This window comes from Hermetia illucens, chromosome 2 (genome assembly GCF_905115235.1).
Source record: "Hermetia illucens chromosome 2, iHerIll2.2.curated.20191125, whole genome shotgun sequence".
NCBI classification, from domain to species: Eukaryota; Metazoa; Arthropoda; class Insecta; order Diptera; family Stratiomyidae; genus Hermetia; species Hermetia illucens.
This window is the reverse complement of record NC_051850.1, coordinates 9,026,128-9,044,333: the sequence shown is the minus strand read 5'-3', so window position 1 is coordinate 9,044,333 and position 18,206 is coordinate 9,026,128. Positions and strand designations below refer to the sequence as shown.

Genomic DNA, 18,206 nt, shown 5'->3' with positions numbered 1-18,206 from the left:
GGGTGCAGGGTCGAGATTCTCTTTTTAGTTAAAGTGACTAGTTCCACAAGAGATAGCTCGACATGTTGAATGAGAAAGAAACTGTGCCTATCTGTCCATCTTACGGATTTGAAGGCATTTCTGACATCAAGCGTTAGGAGAACTATCCGTCGAGATCTACAGCCAGAAACCTCGGCTCGATGAACCACACCCATGGCCTTCATAACAGCATCCACCGTGGACCCCTCTGCTCTGAATCCGAACTACCTTGGGTATAAGTCCCCGGCAGCGCGAATCGCTTCCGCGATTCTACTGCTGATGAGCCTATCGAGCGCTTTCCCAATCCTGTCAGGCATACACAGCAGCCGGTATTTAAAAGGGCAGATCAGGGTCTCCTTTTCCTTTGCTGATTAGCGCGAGTCACACCATCTTCCAGCGGCAAGGAAAAATGCTTTCCTTCAGATGAGCGGAACTGGCGCTTTCTTGTTTTTCATGGAGAGAATTGAATTGTGAAAGGGAGGCAGTCTTCTACGCTTTCCGCGCTATTGACATCAACCTGTACGGAACGTCCAATCCATACCATATGATCTATCCATAACACCTCCATCTAGTCGGCACTTAGCATTCAGGGTTTCCGTAAAGTCTCGCTTTTCTGGTGACAAGTTTATAGCGAAGTCCCCACAGGTCCACATTTACCTATTTATGGCATTCTTTCAGTAGGCCGGAAATTTCTGCGGTCCACCAGTACATAGAAGGCTTTTCACGGCTGAGGCTCCTACGGGGCATGGTCGCCTCACACTTCGTCGTTATCAGGTTCATAACTGAATTTATAACAGTGTCAACTGCGACGCTAACATTCCCCGAAGTTTCCCCAGCAGGACTCTGCCAAGAGCTCCGACGAATTTCCCTTTTCGCGACGTTCCACAAAGAAGGGGAGTGCCGAGTTGGTGCACGCTGGCGAGAAGCGTTAACCACTTCGATGGCGATGTACTGATGATCGCTTGCCGAGAAGTCTTCTAGGACTCGTCGCCCAACCACCACCAGCGGTGCCAGGGAATCCGACGCAAAAGTAATGTCAGGATGTTTCCTTCGCAGTCTGGGCGCCGGAACGTTCTCGTGGATGTGGTGTTTGAAACTACCAGCCCGGTTCTCGCTTCCATTTCCAGGATCCGCTTTTTTGGTGTTTGGGTGAGGGAAGCCGTGTTTAAGGGCCCTAGCATTGAAGTAACCACTTATCAGAATCTGCTTCTCCGCGATCGGAAAGGCTGGAATCGCTCCAGAGCATCAAGCGGTCACCGAAGGTGGGGCATTGTTTCATTCGGCGTTTGGTAAACGCTAATAAAAGTTATCCCTAAATACGAAATCCAGACAAAGGGTTTCCTTCGGCCTTGGGTAAAAACACGAAATTGAACGCCGACCAGAACTCAGATGACAGCAGCATCCGATGAGTCGAGATACCATTAAGCCGCTGCTCATTTATTAGCACTAGATCAGCTTTTATTTCCGCAACGAACTGCGCTAAAAACTCGTCAGCGTTTGAATTTCGGTGCTTTTAAATTATAGGATGTGGATCATGCTAGCCACATCCGAGCTCTTTGTAGCTCCGCCCTGAAGATTGGACATCGTCCCGAACCCGCAGTGTCTGGAACGCTTTCACCAGACGTGCCACGATCATTGCGGGTTTTCGCTTGATGACCTACCTGACCGCATCAGGAGCGTGCTATCCTCTTGTCGGTTCCCTGCTCATAGTCCATCCCTTTTGACGTTTTATATGAGGCAGTCAAAATCTCGGATTTTTAGAGAGCTCATAGACTCTAGGCTAGAAACGAGAGGCTTCTTCCTCAGTAACCTCTTGGCGGCGTTGCAGAACTTACTCTTGCTAGTTGTCTTCGGGCCTAGTTCGACGATCACTCCGCCAAACTTCATTTTCCGCATGGAAAACGCTTCTCCTCCAATTTATTCGGGTTTCATTTTGTGGCGGATTTCACTGAGGACTTCCGCAAATGTCTTGCCTTTCGTTGGCTTAATGAGTAGACCCGTCGTTTTAGTCTTGCTTCGTTTCCTTGATTTTTCTGTTACTGTTTTTCGATATGTAGCCTCCTTGTTTTTGTACAGATTAGGCAGCGTAGCGAGTTCTTTCCTTTTGTCTTCCTTCGCCTTCTTTTTTTGAACCCTGGTAACTACTTGCATAAAATCTCCTTCAGGCGCGTCTTCCTCTTTCAGCTTTTTCCCCAGTTCAATTTGCATCCGTTTGGCGACTGCAGTTTTCTCAGCAGGAAATGTAGTTCCTTTTGTCTTTCACGCGTCTTCCGCGGCTATCCACGTACGGTTGTAGAAGAAGATGCGGTCCAGTAGTTTCTCCATTTGCATCAGCCTGGTTTTGACCCCTTCGCTGACGTCCTTCTGGAGAAACGTTTGCGACCGTATATGCTTTACCATCGTTGCGTATTTCGTGATGAGCCTGTCCTCTTCGGCTCCAGCCAGGGCGGTAGAATGCACTTCCATCTGGTTCGTGTCCCAACACACCTGCGGATTAGAAATTTTGACTGGGCTTTTGTTCGAAGCAGAGGCGCTGCAGGTTATTGGAGTGTCTCGACGAGGACTCCGCCAGCCTTCGTTTTCCGTATGAAAGACGCTTCTGCCTTATTTTCTTCGGGTTTCATTTCGTGGTGGATTTCACTGAAGATTTCCGAAAATGTCCTGCCTTCCGAGCAGAGACACTGCAGGGTATTGGAGTTGCCTGCCGCGCACCCTCAGTGACGTCACGTTGTGAAGCTTCCCCGTGGGCCTCTTTGGGTATTTCATGCTGCACCCAAACGCTATCAGCTCTTCCTCCTCTTCCTCGTTCCCTGATATTTCGTTGATCATTTTTGTTTCGTTATGTTAGTTTTCAAAGGAAGTTTCACCAGCGTTTCCTTTGCAAAGGAGCGGGCTGCAATGGTCAGGAGTGAGTATACTCTCCGGGAAAAGCCCCTACCCCTGTTTTCTGAGATATGACTTATACTTAGTTGATCCTGGACTCGTGGATGGATCAGCCCTTGCTCGGCGCAAGGCGGTTTACTAACACCAGTTCAATACGCACTATTGGACTAGGGTCCCGAATGGGCTGGCTCCTGATACACGTCACAACTACCACCTTGACAGAACTATTGTCTCATCACCCCATTGACGTCGGCAAATAGTTGTCGGTGGCTCCGAGGACTCCCACTGTGTCCCGACGTGTATCGGTCATTAGCGGTTCGCTCTTCAGCGAGAGGCAAACTTTACCATGACGATATCCAAATACTTCCCATTTGAAGCGCTATAACTTTTTAAGGGGAGTGGCCACAGTGATCTTTAAACGAGGTTGAAGGCAGAGATGTCCCCCTCCTCTCCTCTTGCCGTTCTTTACTCCTGCGTAGATAGGGTCAAAAATTAAACGTTACCGTTGTGATATGAAAACAGTCCCACTTTGAGGCGTCATAATTTTTTAAGGGTTGGTATCAGCCACAATGATTTAATGGATGTTAAGAAGGAGACCGTTCCCCTCCATCAAACAACCCTCTCCATCTGCGTCCCCCTCATCGGGTAGTGTTGAAAATCTCTTCTATGAACGGGGTGGCCGCCCCGATGGTGTTAAAGTGAGGGACTCTCTTCCCTGGCCCGTTGATGATGAGCTCTCGTGGACTTTAAAAGGCTTTAGAAGCTGGTAATTCACCCTGAGTTGACTAAGGTCCTTTGGTAGAATCAAGCCTAGTCCAATTTTCAAAAAAAAAGATCCTTCATCTGCGCATGATATTATTTATTTTGCATGCATTTGCCATAATCTAAACTAAATAAACTGATAAATAAGTGAAATTTGTCCTTTTTCGAAAATCGTATCATCCTTTTTGCTTGGGTCGGTTTTCAGGTCGTTAGCTAGCTTTTCCTATTCAACATTTGATTAAAAGATCCTACCGAGTAACTCGCGAACAGTGCGCATATGCCAGGACGAGGGCTTTTTCTGAGTTGAGGCTTCCTGTACACATTTGACGTTCTCTGGCCAATCGCAAACTTCCAGTTTCGAGTTGTATAACATGCCATCACTGCAGAAATGTTCAGTTGCTTTACTGTGGTTACATATGAAGAATGATTTGCAACCGTTGTCGTAGTTAACGATACGATCACCAGTCTGACGGCCGAAACAGGGCTAAAAGGATTCCAAAAAGTTAGCTCCGAGAAAATTCTTCAGAAAGTCAAAAAGTTTTCCTAACCGTTTTCACTTCATCGATTTCGGGTCCTGCGCATTTACTGACTCCTGGATAATCGCATTGGTTCTTGTCAATATTGAAGGTCAATCCTGCAGGACATGTGTAAACAAATGGTTTCTTTTCGACGCACTTGAAAAATGTCTGACAGCCGTCCTTGGTGTTACCGTAGAATTTATCCTCGAGCGCTTTTTGACAGTCCTACAAAAGGAGTTGATATTGAAAGAGGAACTAGGAAGCCTCGACTTTTTTTGGCATTCTACACTTACCGGTAAGTTTGCTCCTACATCTCGTCTCCTTCGGTGTCCCCAGTGGAAGCCGCAGTTTACGTTTTGTGGCCAATCGCAGGACTGACTTTCAGCATTGAATAACATGCCGTTCTGGCAGAATTGCTCAATGGCTTTATTATTGTCACAAACAAAGAAGGACTGACAGTTGGTTCGTAGATTTTCAATTAAGGTATTGCTCTTGGTTCCCATGCATGGCTGTTGGAAGGAAAATTTCAAAAGAGAAGATTAGGTTGACCAAGTTTGAGGTATATGGGGCACAACCCCTGCATTGAATGTGCTCATTCTACTAGGGTTCGGTAGCTTTGAACCTAGAAAACTTAGACTGACTTTCCAACCCAGGGAATACGAGCGACCCATTTGGCATACCCCGAACTACTAAACTTACCCTTTGACTGATTGCAACACCATTCGGGTCAAAGCATTCTCCTGCTTCTGGCCAATCGCACTGATCCTTATATGAATTGAAAATCAATCCTTCAGGACATTCATAGACAAAGGCTTGTTGACCAATGCACTTGAAAAAGGATTTGCATTTATCTTGAGAAATTCCATAGAATTTGTCTTGTTGGACGTTGAAACAATTCTGGAATCAGAACATGGTTTACCTCAGAAACTTCAAAAAACTTGACAGGGCTAAACTTACTGGCATATATTTGGGTTTTTCCAGCAGAATACCACGTTTTTGACGAGATCCGTGCGCTGCTTCTCCACAACGTACTTTCTCGGGCCAGTCACAAACTTGGCTTTCAGCATTGAAGAGCATACCCTTTTTGCAGAATTTTTCTGTGGCCTTGTTGTTGTCGCAGCTAAAGAAGGACTCGCAACCGTTCTCAACATTTGGCAGTAGTACTCCAGATGACTTTCCTAGGCATATATCATTCTAAAAAAGAGATGAGAAGAATTTCAATTAAATGCTTGTTAAAAAGTGACCTAAAAGGACTGAATGTTGTACACCTTCTTCTGGATGCATGGAGGTGCCTCCTTAAACCTGGAACGATGATACCTACTGCATATAAGGGAACTGACAGTTCCAGCTTTTCCTATCAATAGATACAACCGTTCTTGAGAAAAGTACGTGTGGCAGATAAACAGACAGATAGATGGCACCCAGCTGTACATATACCCGCAGAGGCAGAAAAAACAAGAGGGTTCAAGAAAAGGAAGGCGGACATCCAGGATACTAACAGGTTTCCAACGACGAAAAGGCGTTTCGCCCACTTTGAGAAAGAGTCAAAAAACGCTTAAAAGAAGAAAAGATGATCCGCGCCCCGGTGATGATCCTTTTTAACGCTTGTTGGATATGGGGAGGAGGGGAGGGGGGGGGGGAGGGTAAATGCCACTAGGATTCGGTGGAACCGAAAGGTCCGAGGAGAACAAAGCTTTCTAGTCTACAACGCTTATTGCTCGGGGGCTTGCACCAGAGTGAGTTTTTGCCATTGACCATTCACTGATGTGATACCTATCCGGGCATTGGTTTTCTCTGAACATTCACGTTTTATGGCCTCCTCCGTCCCGACCTTTTCTACGAGGCCGTCGAGATCTGAGAGAGCACATAGGCTTCAGACTCGAAACGAGAGTCGGCGGTCTAGTCCTTCGTTGCTTCGTCTCTTCTGTTATTGTTTTTCGGTTTGTAGTCTCGTTGTCTCTGGACAGATGGGACTCAGGCGGCGCAATGAGTTCATTCTTTTTGTCCTTCTGTGCTTCTTTCCTTTTTTTGGGCCCTGGAAACTACTTGGATAAAGACCTCTTCAGACGCGCCCTCCTCTTTCCGCTTTTCCCCCGTGCGTTTTGAAGTGAGCTATCTGCAATCCGTTTGGCGCTTACAGTGTTCTCAGCGGGAAGTGCGACTTTGTTTACGTTCTCCTGTAGAAGGAGTTGTCCAGCAGTCGATCCAGTAGTTCCTCCATTTCCATCACCCCGTTTGGCCGCCTTTACAGACGTTATTCTGGAAGAACTTTACGTCTGTCGCGCATATCCTGGTGAGCCTTTCCAATTTCGCCCTAGCTGGGACGGCCGGCTGCACTTCCACTTGGGTCGTGTCCGAATCGACCCGCGGACTAGGGATTCTGACTAGTTTTTTTTCCGGAACAGAGGCAATGGTATTGGAGTTGCTGTTCCCGCACTGTGTGCGACGTCACTTTGTAAAGCTTCCTCTTTATTTGGGCGTTTCGAACTGCACCCAAGCGCGGTTATTTATTCCCTCTTCCCTGAAATTTCGTCGATTTTTTTGCTTTGTTATGTTTATACTCCATTTGAATTTCACCAGCGGATCGTATGTAAAGGAGTGGACCGCAATGGTTATGAACGGGTGTACCCTCGGGAACAAAGGCCCTATCCTAGTTCCCTGAGGTGCGACCTAGGCTTATCTGATCCCGGACACTAGCAAATTGCTCAGCCATTCCCGAGGGGCTGGATCCTGAGACATGTCAAAACTACCACCTTGGCAAAGTTAGGGTCACATCACCCCATCGACGTCGGCAAATAGATGTCGATGGCTCCTCGGACTCCCAGTGTATCCCGACGTGTACCGGTCATTCGAGGTTTTTTTGCAGGATTCGGAGGAACTAAAAGGGGAATGTCCGATGAGAGCAAAGTTTTCTACTCTACTCGGTGAGAGCGCTGCGGTACGTGCTCAAAATCATGAGATGGCTACGCAGGGCTAAAATTCAATAAAAGTTACTTCTAAGAAAGAAATCTGCGCTCCTTTAGCAACGCAGTTCTAGCTTCACAACTTCTAGGAGGCATTCGCTATATGGCTTAGAAAGACATGTGGAGCACGCAGTTGGTGACCATGCAGCTACCAGCAGAGGGGAAGGTCCGTATTGGATTGATAGTCTGTCACTTTAGAGAGCAGATCTTTTTAAAGAGGTGCTTGAAGTATGTCTTTAACCTACATCTGGCGAGGGAGTATGCAATCATGGACGATTGGTCTGATCGAGTCATACGGTGTGGGAAAAAGGGCCTCATTTTCCGGGAATATAGCAAGGGTTCCAAATATATGCTGAGCGATGGTAGAGAGAACCTGCAAGGTAGGCATGCTGCCGAAAGCGGCAAGTGTCCTGATCTCAACTGCGGTGGGAAAGTGAGGTCGGTTCAAACCACTGTAGGATCACTCAAGGCCTGCTCTCGCAGACCACGTAGAAATCGGAGGTGCAACTGGGTACAAAATCGAACCCCATGGAAAGCCAACAATAATTTAGAGGTAGCTGATCTCGTAGGTGCAACAGCTTTGTGGCCACGGAATGATGAAGCTTTACAATACGGTATGTTCCAACCTAAAAATGGGTGCTGCGTATGCCTCGAAATAGACGACATATACGTCCATAGCGGATACTCTCCTCCTCTCTCGTTAACGCCGGACAAACTGATCTTGGAACCGAAAGAACGGAGACTATATGTCATTCCTGGGGACTTCAATAGATGAGCCACAAAATGGGGAAGTTCACTGGCAAATGCAAAAGGCTGTATTTTGTTAGTTCTCCACTAGCTGACGATATGCCCTGGTACGTCAGTTAACACTGCATCCGCAGTCGCCACCATGGAATCGTCTTTGACCCAAAGAATAAGTCAAGGAGTAAGGGACTTGAACGTCCAAGAATGACGGGGACATCCAGTTTGTTTGCGAAAGCAATTGACTTGCAAATGTTTATAAACGTGTGGCTGCACCAGGAGACTATACCAGGTACACTTGGGGAAGAACCTTGAATATCACGGAATGTTTTGTGACGGTACGCGGCTCATCGATGCAAGAAATTATACCTTTCTCAGGAGGAGGTCTAACTGCTGGTGAAAAAGTGAATGGTCTAATCTTTGGTTGACGGATCACCGGACCAGACGAGCGGCGCAGAGAGCATTGAGTAGGACAGACCAGGAGATGAAGGGGCGCCTCAACAGGTAAGTTCGAAGAAACCTCAAGCTAACTATACAGCGAGGCAAGACGAACTGCTTCTGGTAATTCAGCACAGAGGATGATAAATAAATGGTGAAGCGCCTACAGGGTTGTTGTCGATAGATTCAAAGATCAGGCAGCTTTCCAAATGACATGTCCCGGTCTCCTCTCGAAAGTTGTTCGACTAACAATCTCCAGAGGCCCTTAGATGTGGTTGTAATACCTCTGGTAACTGGGAGGCAACAATGGTATCGAGCCTTGATGATACACCAAACAAAGCCCTTAAGCTGGTAAGGACTGACCGAACATCTAGATGGATGGGATCTTTCCTGTAGGGTCTTGTTGCCTAAAGATAGTGAATCTTCTGGCGAATTAATTGAAGACCTACATGCCTATTGGGTATTGTGAGGAAATTCTGTAGAGGGTAATCCTATTATAATGCTTCCGGCGGTAGGAAGTCAGAGAGGCTTTTTAGACTGACAATTCATCAACCATCGACGCCTTGAAACTGGCTGCTGGCTTAACTGAAAATGCAATGCATGGAAAGGGTACTGCTAGCAAGTCCTGACGTGAAAAATATATTCAACTCGGCCAATTGGAACCTTATGAATGGGTCTCTGGCGACGATTTTTGTGCCCATTTACTAAGCTGCTTTGGTGGAACGTCGATCATGGACCAAGAAAATATATTGTCTCCGCGGGTGTTCCCCAGGGCTCTGTGTAGGGACCACTATTGGGGAACATCATATACTACATCGATGTCGTTAACGTTCCAGTTGCTAGCGTGGTCAGGATAGTGGGTAACCCCAATGACATAACAGTGATTGTTGTTACCAAGTATCTTGCAGGACATGCAGTTGAATTCCATCGAAGCAATAACTGCTATAAAGAAGTGGCTGGAAGATGCAGGCCTTGCACTCAAGAAGGACCCAACAAAGGGACGATTTATCATGAAACGCAATAAGGAAACGACTATTCACATCAGAATTGAGGACCTCATCATCATTTCCAACATATTTGAATTAAGATGTCCAATGTTAGCATGGCCCTGACAGGGATGCTGTCAAATGATGAGGGTCCGCGATGCTCCAGTAGGGTACCTATAGCTAGTTCGGTGAGCTCTACACTGCTTTACGAAGCACTTGCTTGTGGGACTGCACTGCATTCCACATGATTAGCTCAAAGGACAAGTGCGACTTATAGGAGTTCCGCCTTAAGAGTACACTGTTGCGTTCAAACTGTCTCAGCGGAATCGGGTGCTCATCATCAACGGCGCAACAACCGGTATCTGGTCTGCCCTAATAAGGAATTCCAGATATCCCGGTTTTGCGCGAGAACCTCCAATTTGATATCTGTCTGTCGTCCTGGCAGGTCTGCCTCGTCCTCTTTTTCTACCATAGATATTGCCCTTATAGATTTCGGGGCTGAGTACTCGGCAGCCGGAATGATCCCGGCCCACTTTTTGGGCCAGTGAGATGACCCGCATTTATAATCGGCCCGGTTTATCCTCTGATCCGTACGTAAAAAACATCGACAGTGACGATTCACGGAGCAGGTGGCAACAACGATTGGAACGGCCCAAAAAGGGCCGTTTGATCCAGAGATTGATTCTCAGCATCGAGATGCGAATGCGAATTCTGGTCAAGCCCATTTTCCCACGGGATATGGGGGATATCATAAACGCCTGCGTAGGTTTTAACTGGGCAACTCATCTCATTGTCTGAGCTGTGAAAGTTGTCCGGAGAATCCAGAGCAAGTATTTTTCAATCGTTCTAGATGCTTAGTGGAAAGGAGGAGTCTAAAGGAAACATTGGGGTAAATTTACGTTGTACAGCTTGAAGGGCGCGACAATCACAGTTGCCTGAAGGGGACCAGACTATATACTAATTTGAGGACGTTTTTGACAAGGGAGTTGAAAAGTGTTAAGAAAGGCTGATTTGACGTAATTTGAGGAAAGTAGTATTAAACTAGACATTTTGGAAGCTCCATTGATGATGTCCTTGAAGTGGGAACTGAAACGAAGCCTGTCATCGAAGATTACACTCAGGTATTGAACGGACGTCAGTAGTGAACGGATTTGTCTGTCAAAAAAGTATGAAAAGGGCGCGGCGCGATTTAGGTGAATCATGAGCACATCCGGTGGAATTTTCTGACATTCAGAGCAAGCTTGTTAACCGAGCACCAGCGGATCAAAGAGTCAAGGTTGGCCTGAAAAAGAGCACAATCCAACGGAGACGAAACAGATGCAAATAATTTAAGGTCGTCAGCGTACAGTAGGCATGGACAGGTGAGGATGGAGAGGAAATCATTGGTAAAAAAAGGAATAGAAAGGGGCCAACAATAGAACCCGGGAGGCACCAGAAGAGGGAGGGAAGGAACGGGATGAGTGTCCATAAAAGGAAACTTTGCAGGAAAGGTATCAATGTTAGGAGGAAAGCCAAGAGATGATTGAAGGGGGGAGGTTGAATAGAGAGTGTTTGGAGAGGATAACATTGTGGTCAACGGTATCAAAGGTTTTGGCGAAATTGCTATAAGTAAGGTGTGTCTCCTGTCGTAAATTAAGACATTCAGCAACGAAGTTGGTAAAGGTCAAAAGGTTTGTTCAGTACGAACGAATGTGCTTGTACGCTCTGGTAAGCCTTCCGATACACTTGTGAGGACGTTCAGAGTAGTCTCACCATTGTCCACAAAGAACACCTAAATACACCCCCAAATAAAAGCGAAATTATTTTGACTATCACTATGCTCAAGGGAAGGGGGGGGGGGGGGGAATGCTGCTAGGCTTGACAGTCTCTGTTCGGCGTTGTGACTGGCACGACCCACATTCTATGCTCAGTTGTTACTTCTTCTTTCCTGTAAACGTTGGTAGCTCGGGATTTTTCCCAGACAGTGGAAGAAGGCGACATGACACTCGTGTTAAGAGACTTATATGATCCTTGCCGTTGCAAGGACAACATCTAAAATAATACTGCTTAAGCTCTCTAGACTAAGCAAATTGGCTTCCGCTCTGGGTACCCTTTCAATAATCACATCAACACCCAGCGGATCATTGCGGTTCAGGTTCTCGTTTGAACTGTTACTCATCGATTTCGAGAAGGCTTTCGACTGAGAGTGTATTTCGGGTGCTTTGCGTAGGAAGGAGTGGCAAACTGATAAAGGCAAAAAGTCCAAAAGAATTTGAAGTTCTAAACTGGTCCGAAAAGGGTATATTCCGTTGCCGATACTATCCTCTCCCCCTCCTTACCCGCAGAAGGAGGGGGCTCTCAACTCACCAAAGCATCTTTTCTTAAAGACTTCAACTACTCTGATGACATCTGCTTGCTCTCCCATCAACTCATTGGTCTTGACCAAATGGCTTCCGATCTAGAGAAGGAGGCAAGTAGGCCCAGATAATTCGGCGACCCTGGGTCGACTTTTTGACAACAAAAGCTGGAAATATTCTTGGTATTCCAAGTGAATGAAAATATCCTTTCCATTTGGAAACATGAATCCTTGAAACAATCTTAATTGTCTGAACTTGGTGCCAGGTTAAGATAGATTTCATGCAGAAGCATTCGCCCGTCCCAAAATTGTATGACCTAAAAGATAGGACTTACCGATTCCTTCGTCCCACCGACTTCAAGACCTTCACATTTCGTCGTCTCAGGATAATCGCATTCAGCCTTCTTCATACTAAACACTAGTCCTGGTGGGCAATTGTATACAAACGGTGTGTTATCAAGGCACTTGAAGAAGGTTTGACAACCGTCATTGGTGATACCATAAAACTTGTCTTCCTTGGCTCTAGCGCAATTCTGGAAGAGATAAATATGAATTTAGGGGCATTCCTAAACCAGTTCCAGCGTGATACCCACCGGTAGTTCTACTTTTTCCTTTTTAGCGTGCTTCAAAAGAGCTCCACATCTGACATTCTGTGGCCAATCGCAAGCTTCTGTTTTAATATTGAACAGCATTCCATCAGGGCAGGATCTTTCTATGGGTTTGTCACTTTCACAAATGTAGTAGGATCGACAGCTTGTCTCCAGGTTTTCTACGAGGGTGCTATCCTTGACACCAACACAGGGCTATCGTGAAGAAAATGAAAGATCAAATTTATTGTTTGTGAATTCGGTTCCACAGATCCGAAACTTCATCTGCGAAATCTCTTTTTCCTGAACGGACGAACTAAATATTTTGAAGGATAATTGAAACTTACTGGGGGTTGCTTTGTAACATTCCGACATTGGCTAGCCTCCGGCCAATCACATTCATCTTTCAAAGAATTAAATACCAGATTGGAAGGACATTCATAAACAACAGCTTTGGAACCTTCACATCTGAAGAAGCTACGACAGTTGTCAGTGGCTAAACCGTAGAATTTGTTGCTTTCAAGATTTCGGCAACTCTGGAAAATGTTGAATATTGGTTAGGCTCTCTAAAGGTACTCCTGCTCTAAGTGGTATGAAGCAGTATATCAATGCGGTGAACTTACTGGTAGAATCTTTGCTTTGCTTGGCGAAATTCCCCGTTTTTGACGAAGTCCATGTTCACTTTTGACACAACGTACTTTTTCAGGCCAATCACAGACTTGACTTTCAGCATTGAAGAGCATACCATCGTTGCAGAACTTTTCCAGGGGTTTGTCGTTATCGCAAACGAAGAAGGATTTGCAATCGTTTTCAAAATTTACCACGAATGTTCCAGATGTTTTACCTAGGCATGGGTTGACCTGGAAAGAGGGAAGGCGATTTTTTAGAGTCTAGGACGGTTCTCGTATTTTGCCTCTGTAATAATAGGACTGTATCCTTCCTGTATACGAATTGGTACCGTGAGTTGTATAAGCGATTTTGACTAGGAGATTTCTAAATATTTTTTTGGATTTAGCTAACATCCCATAAATCCTAAGATTTCAGGAAGTCAGGTCGCAAACTTGTGCATATTCTAGATCGGAATTTGGACTTACCGGCTCTTTTACTTCATCCACTTCAGGACCTTCACACTTAGTCACCTCTGGATAATCGCATTCACCCTTTTCCGTACTAAACACTAATCCTGGAGGGCAGTTGTATACAAAAGCTTCATTGTCAAGGCACTTGAAAAAGGTTTGACAACCATCCTTGGTGATACCATAAAACTTGTCCTGTTTGATGTATTTGATTTCGGAGCATTTCTAGAAAGGAAGAATTAGTCGGATTAGTCTGTAAATTATCTGAGAATAGGATATATTTTACCGGTGGATCGACCTCTCGCTTCTTACGAAGATTCAGGTGAGCTCCACATCTGACATTTTGTGGCCAATCACAAGCTTTCATTTTGATGTTGAACAGCATTCCATCAGGGCAGAGTCGTTCTATGGGTTTGCTGTTTTCACAGACGTAGAAGGATCGACAACTTGTATTTAAATTTTCCACCAAAGTGTTATCCTTGACACCAACACATGGCTGTAGTGAAGATGATAGAAGTTGAAATTAATATAACTAAGTACCTTGGAAAGATTTCAGTTCAACAGTGAGGAGACCGACTGTCAAATACCAAAAGCATTGCGGCCCTTACTGCTGAACGGACGAACTAAACTTTCTGAGGGATAATTTAAACTTACCGGTGGCTGCTTTGTAACATTTTGACAGTGACTGATCTCCGGCCAATCGCATTCATCTTTCAAAGAATTGAATACCAAATTGGAAGGACATTGATAAACCGAAGCTTTGGAACCTTCACATTTGAAAAATGTACGACAGTTGTCGCTAGCTAGACCATAAAATTTGTTGTTTTCTAGATTTTGGCAGCTCTGGAATATTTTGAAATTTGGTTAGCTTTGCTGGAGTAACTGACACTAAGTGTAGTTTGCTGAGGAAACTTACTGGCAAAATCTTAGGGTTGCCTACAGCAGTCGCACGTTTTTGGCGGCGTCCATGTTCATTTTCAATACAGCGAACTTTCTCTGGCCAATCGCATACTTGACTCTCAGCGTTAAAGAGCATACCATCTTCACAGAACTTTTCTAGGGGTTTATCGTTATCACAAACGAAGAAGGATTTGCAATCGTTATCAAAATTCACCACGAATGTTCCAGATGCTTTACCTAGGCACGGGTTAACCTAAAAGAAAGGATATTGATTAGGGTTAGGATTGGTATGCTATGGGTTGATAATAAAACTTGGTTTTTATAATAATGTGGTCGTCTCACCCTCATAGATGGGAGGTAGCTTAGATGAATTCACGATTGTATCCCTCAACACACTCTGACAGGGTTATTTCCCCCAACCTAATCGAACTCTTCAGAAAGTGTCTCAAGTAAGTGGGGTTCATTACTCCACGGCTTGGGTCCAATATTGCAAAAGAACGGAAATGACGAAGTTTTTGGGGATGAAACTTACTGATGTAAACCTTTACTATGAATTTCCTGGCTTTATTTAATATTTAGTTAGTATTGGGATGGCCAACAAACTAAGTAACAATGTGGTCCTTCAGGGGATGGGAAAACCTCCAGGACAACTAAAATAAGGCAATTGATAAGTCTAGACGGCGATGTCATCACTTGATATCGAATCAAAAATTTTCAGCACCAACACTTTTGATGAGAAAGGAAGCTGTGGCTGACAATTGAACAATCACAATCACAACAATCACCCCCGAATATAGGAAGAAGAATAGGAACCTCAAAACTTTGCCTTCTCAATATTTTGCAAGGGAAAGAAGGAGAAGGAATTAGTTTGGATAGCCAGCGACGGTTTACTCTGATTTTGCCTCCAGCAACGAAATTACCTAGGCACTCATAAACGCGCCTGAAGGCCTTTTTTCGAGCGACCTGGATGTTATCCTGGTCACCCGCGTCTATCGAGTCCAGTTTGAGAAGATTCTGAGTAAGCACTTTGTCTAGGTTGAGATACTCCCTACTGGACTGGGAACCGCCTTTTAATTGTTCCACTCAGTCCATCAACTTTTACACATCAATTTGAACCTTCTGGATTGTGGGAATCCCCTCGAGTGGCTGTTGTACCGCTGGTGATGGATTTTCTATCGCTGAAGTATCAACTTCGTCCGAAGCGAAGGATCGATGTGCCACAGTTTGGCCGCAGGAGCGTGTTGAGGTACGAGTTGCCAAGGAGTGTCCTTCCCATGAGACACTCCAACATCTCTCCCACTTTCATCTGTCAGCATAGGCATATGAGCGCCCAGTTGTTCCTTCTTTACACTGCCAGGAATTTCAGATCCAGCTTAGTATTATAATGTTTATTAAAATCGCGTCGTTGGAACACCCTGTCACCCACCCCGAAAGTAGATAGATGGCGGTGCTCTCAAATCGTGATGGCCAGCTGCTCTCTGCTGGGCTCATCCCTTTCTTCCCTCTCTTCTCCTGTATCTCCTGTTTTAGGAACTCCATCTTCTCATATTCGCCTGAGGAAAATACAGAGCTGTGAACACGTGTTTAATGCCAATTTGCTTCCTGAACCAACTGTAGTGAGCGGAATGGAATTGTACCCCATTGTCCGTGGACACTGTTGCCAAAGACATTAAAGATCCGATCCACTAGAAATCGGGTTACAACCTCAGCCACGAAGCACCTGATTGGCTCTACGAAGACTAATTGTGTGGAGTGACCAAGCGTGACGATAGCGTCGACGTTTTTCGACTTACTTTGTAGATAAGGTCGATGAAGAGCTTCTGAAATGGCCTGTCAGGGAGCGGAATGGGAACCATAGGAGGGCGAAGGATTTGATTGGGCGCTTAGTGGTCTTGCACGTTGTACAACTCCCCAGATCTGACTTTACTTGTTGAGACATACTGCATCCAAAGAACCCGCTTGTTAAATGATGTAAGGCCTTAGTAAGCCCCCCCCCCCCCATAAACACACAGGGAGTGGTCATGAAGTCGCTCAATCAAACCCTCGTCAACTCGCCCGGAAAATTAGCAACTCGAAGCTTCCTGAACAGCATCTCCCTAGACGTACTTTGTTCTTTTGTACACGTACCCGTCGATCACACGTGGATTCGGAAATCGAAGAGAATTGTCCTGAATTCGAGCTATCAATAGCAGATTTCCACAGATTTAAAAGCAGGAGAGTTCCAGTAGAGTTCAGTGGTGCCCTCGTCGCTCAGGGTTGAAATCTCTAAGGCATCAGTACCATGAACGAGAGACAGAGTATCAGGAACGACGTTCTGTGTCCCCTTGCATGGATGCATGATGTTGAACTTGAAATCTTGAAGCTTCAAGGGACATCGAGCAAGGCTACCGCACAAATCACTTTGGTCCATTAGCCATTTGAGAGGAGCATGATCAGTGAGCACTTCAAATGAATGTCCTTCTACTTAGGCCCGGAACTGCCTGATGGCCTCCACGGTGGCCAGACACTCCTGCTCTAACAAGCCCATCATTGGTCCATTCGAATCGACGACCCTTACATATCATATTAGTCAAAGGAGTTGAAACAGCTACAAAGTCGTGGATGAACCTACGGCAGCAGTCACAGACACCCAAGAAATGACGCAGCTGTCTCATCCACTTCGGTAGCGGAAACTCCACAGTAGCCTTTATTTTGTCTGGGTCAGTGCGAACAACCCCACGTCCGATGATATTTCACCTCGCTCCGTGCTCCACATTGATAGTCCAACCCGCGCTCTTCAGATGAGCTGGAACCTGTTGAAGGATGAGGTCCTCGAACGTGTCAGACAGGAGCAACAAATCATCCAGATAGACGAAGACTTCATTCCTCAGATGGGCTGAAATCACCTTATCCGTTAACTCACACAATGTTTATGGAGCATTATACGATCCGGAACTTTCTTGGGAACTGGTACAAGGGCCTACCAAGGATGACGAAAGCAGTTTATCCGTTGACGCTTCGTCGAGGGGTGTATGTAACAATGGGTCCTTAAAGTCAATATCGGAAATATGCCTTAAGTAATCGACTCGAGATCCCATGAATGAGCGGAACGGGATAAGCACTCGTCACCGTGCAGAGATTGCCTTTACAGGCATTGAGGCACATTCTCACCTTGCCTTATTTAACGACAACCGCCACCGGATAAGCCCCAGCGCTTTGTGGCTTCTCGATGACCACCATTTCCAGTAGCCGATCTACTTCCGCATACAAAAGCTTCTCCACAGCTGGCTATACTGGATAGTGACTCTGTTTGATCGGTTTGGCGTCTCCCTCATCGATAAGATATGATACCAACGATGTATGTCCCAGTCCAGGATATCGCAGCTTACAACTGAGACTCCTGCACGGGCGGCAGAACATGCTTTTGGCCACAGGTATTATCGACAGTCTGTGTTTGTTAGAAAAAGGCCAGGTTCTACATTGAAAGCGCGAACAAAATCAGCTCTCAAATACAAGTTTTGACTTAGGTTGGGGGGATCCAATATTCCAGTTCAACTGTAAATCCCTTAAACGCGACTGTAGCAGCAACTTTTCTTACGGTGGAATGAGGAGTCCCATTTGCTGTCTTTAAAGTGAGGCGTATTATTGAATGGGGACTAACCAGCGGACCAGCGGAGATCCAACTCACCGAAGTTCCGGTATCCACACATGGCCGTAAGTCTCCTTTCGGCTTGATCGCTGATACTACCTACGAAAGGAATTGAGGTACCCTCTATCATAGACCCCAGTAGGTCATCTATGGCGCGGAGGTATCTGCTGGTGCCCTTGGCAAGGAGGTGTATCGTAAGCGCCTTGCTTAAGTGCGGAAACAGGGAGCTTTGCGAGTGACGTCTGCTGATAGCACTGTCTCATAACCAGCCACGATGGTGGTCGCTGGAGAGATCCTCGTTGCTCCCCTTGCCAAGGGGTGTAAAGCTATCTACAGCGGTAAGGGTTAAAATTTAAGAGAAGTGGTTGCCC

At 45.8% G+C, this 18,206-nt stretch overlaps 2 protein-coding genes across 2 annotated transcripts in view; both read right to left on the bottom strand.

The window, feature by feature from the left end:
* Window positions 1–14,094, bottom strand: part of LOC119647590 — a 122,287-nt gene extending 108,193 nt beyond the window's left edge. Inside the window, exons 1-12 of the mRNA XM_038048604.1 lie at window positions 13,962–14,094; window positions 13,594–13,803; window positions 13,326–13,532; window positions 12,855–13,091; window positions 12,579–12,767; window positions 12,238–12,447; window positions 11,980–12,177; window positions 5,139–5,375; window positions 4,881–5,078; window positions 4,475–4,690; window positions 4,212–4,406; window positions 3,916–4,147 (exon numbers count right to left, since the gene is read on the bottom strand). Of these exons, the coding sequence (XP_037904532.1) occupies window positions 3,916–4,147; window positions 4,212–4,406; window positions 4,475–4,690; window positions 4,881–5,078; window positions 5,139–5,375; window positions 11,980–12,177; window positions 12,238–12,447; window positions 12,579–12,767; window positions 12,855–13,091; window positions 13,326–13,532; window positions 13,594–13,692 (2,218 nt within the window). The 5' untranslated portion in view covers window positions 13,693–13,803; window positions 13,962–14,094. The remainder of the gene's footprint in view (window positions 1–3,915; window positions 4,148–4,211; window positions 4,407–4,474; window positions 4,691–4,880; window positions 5,079–5,138; window positions 5,376–11,979; window positions 12,178–12,237; window positions 12,448–12,578; window positions 12,768–12,854; window positions 13,092–13,325; window positions 13,533–13,593; window positions 13,804–13,961) is intronic.
* Window positions 14,095–14,106: 12 nt separating this feature from the next.
* The window catches only part of LOC119647588 (fibrillin-3-like), a 61,684-nt gene continuing 57,584 nt past the window's right edge, over window positions 14,107–18,206 (bottom strand). Inside the window, exon 31 of the mRNA XM_038048597.1 lies at window positions 14,107–14,460. Coding sequence (XP_037904525.1) covers window positions 14,107–14,460 — 354 coding nt within the window. The remainder of the gene's footprint in view (window positions 14,461–18,206) is intronic.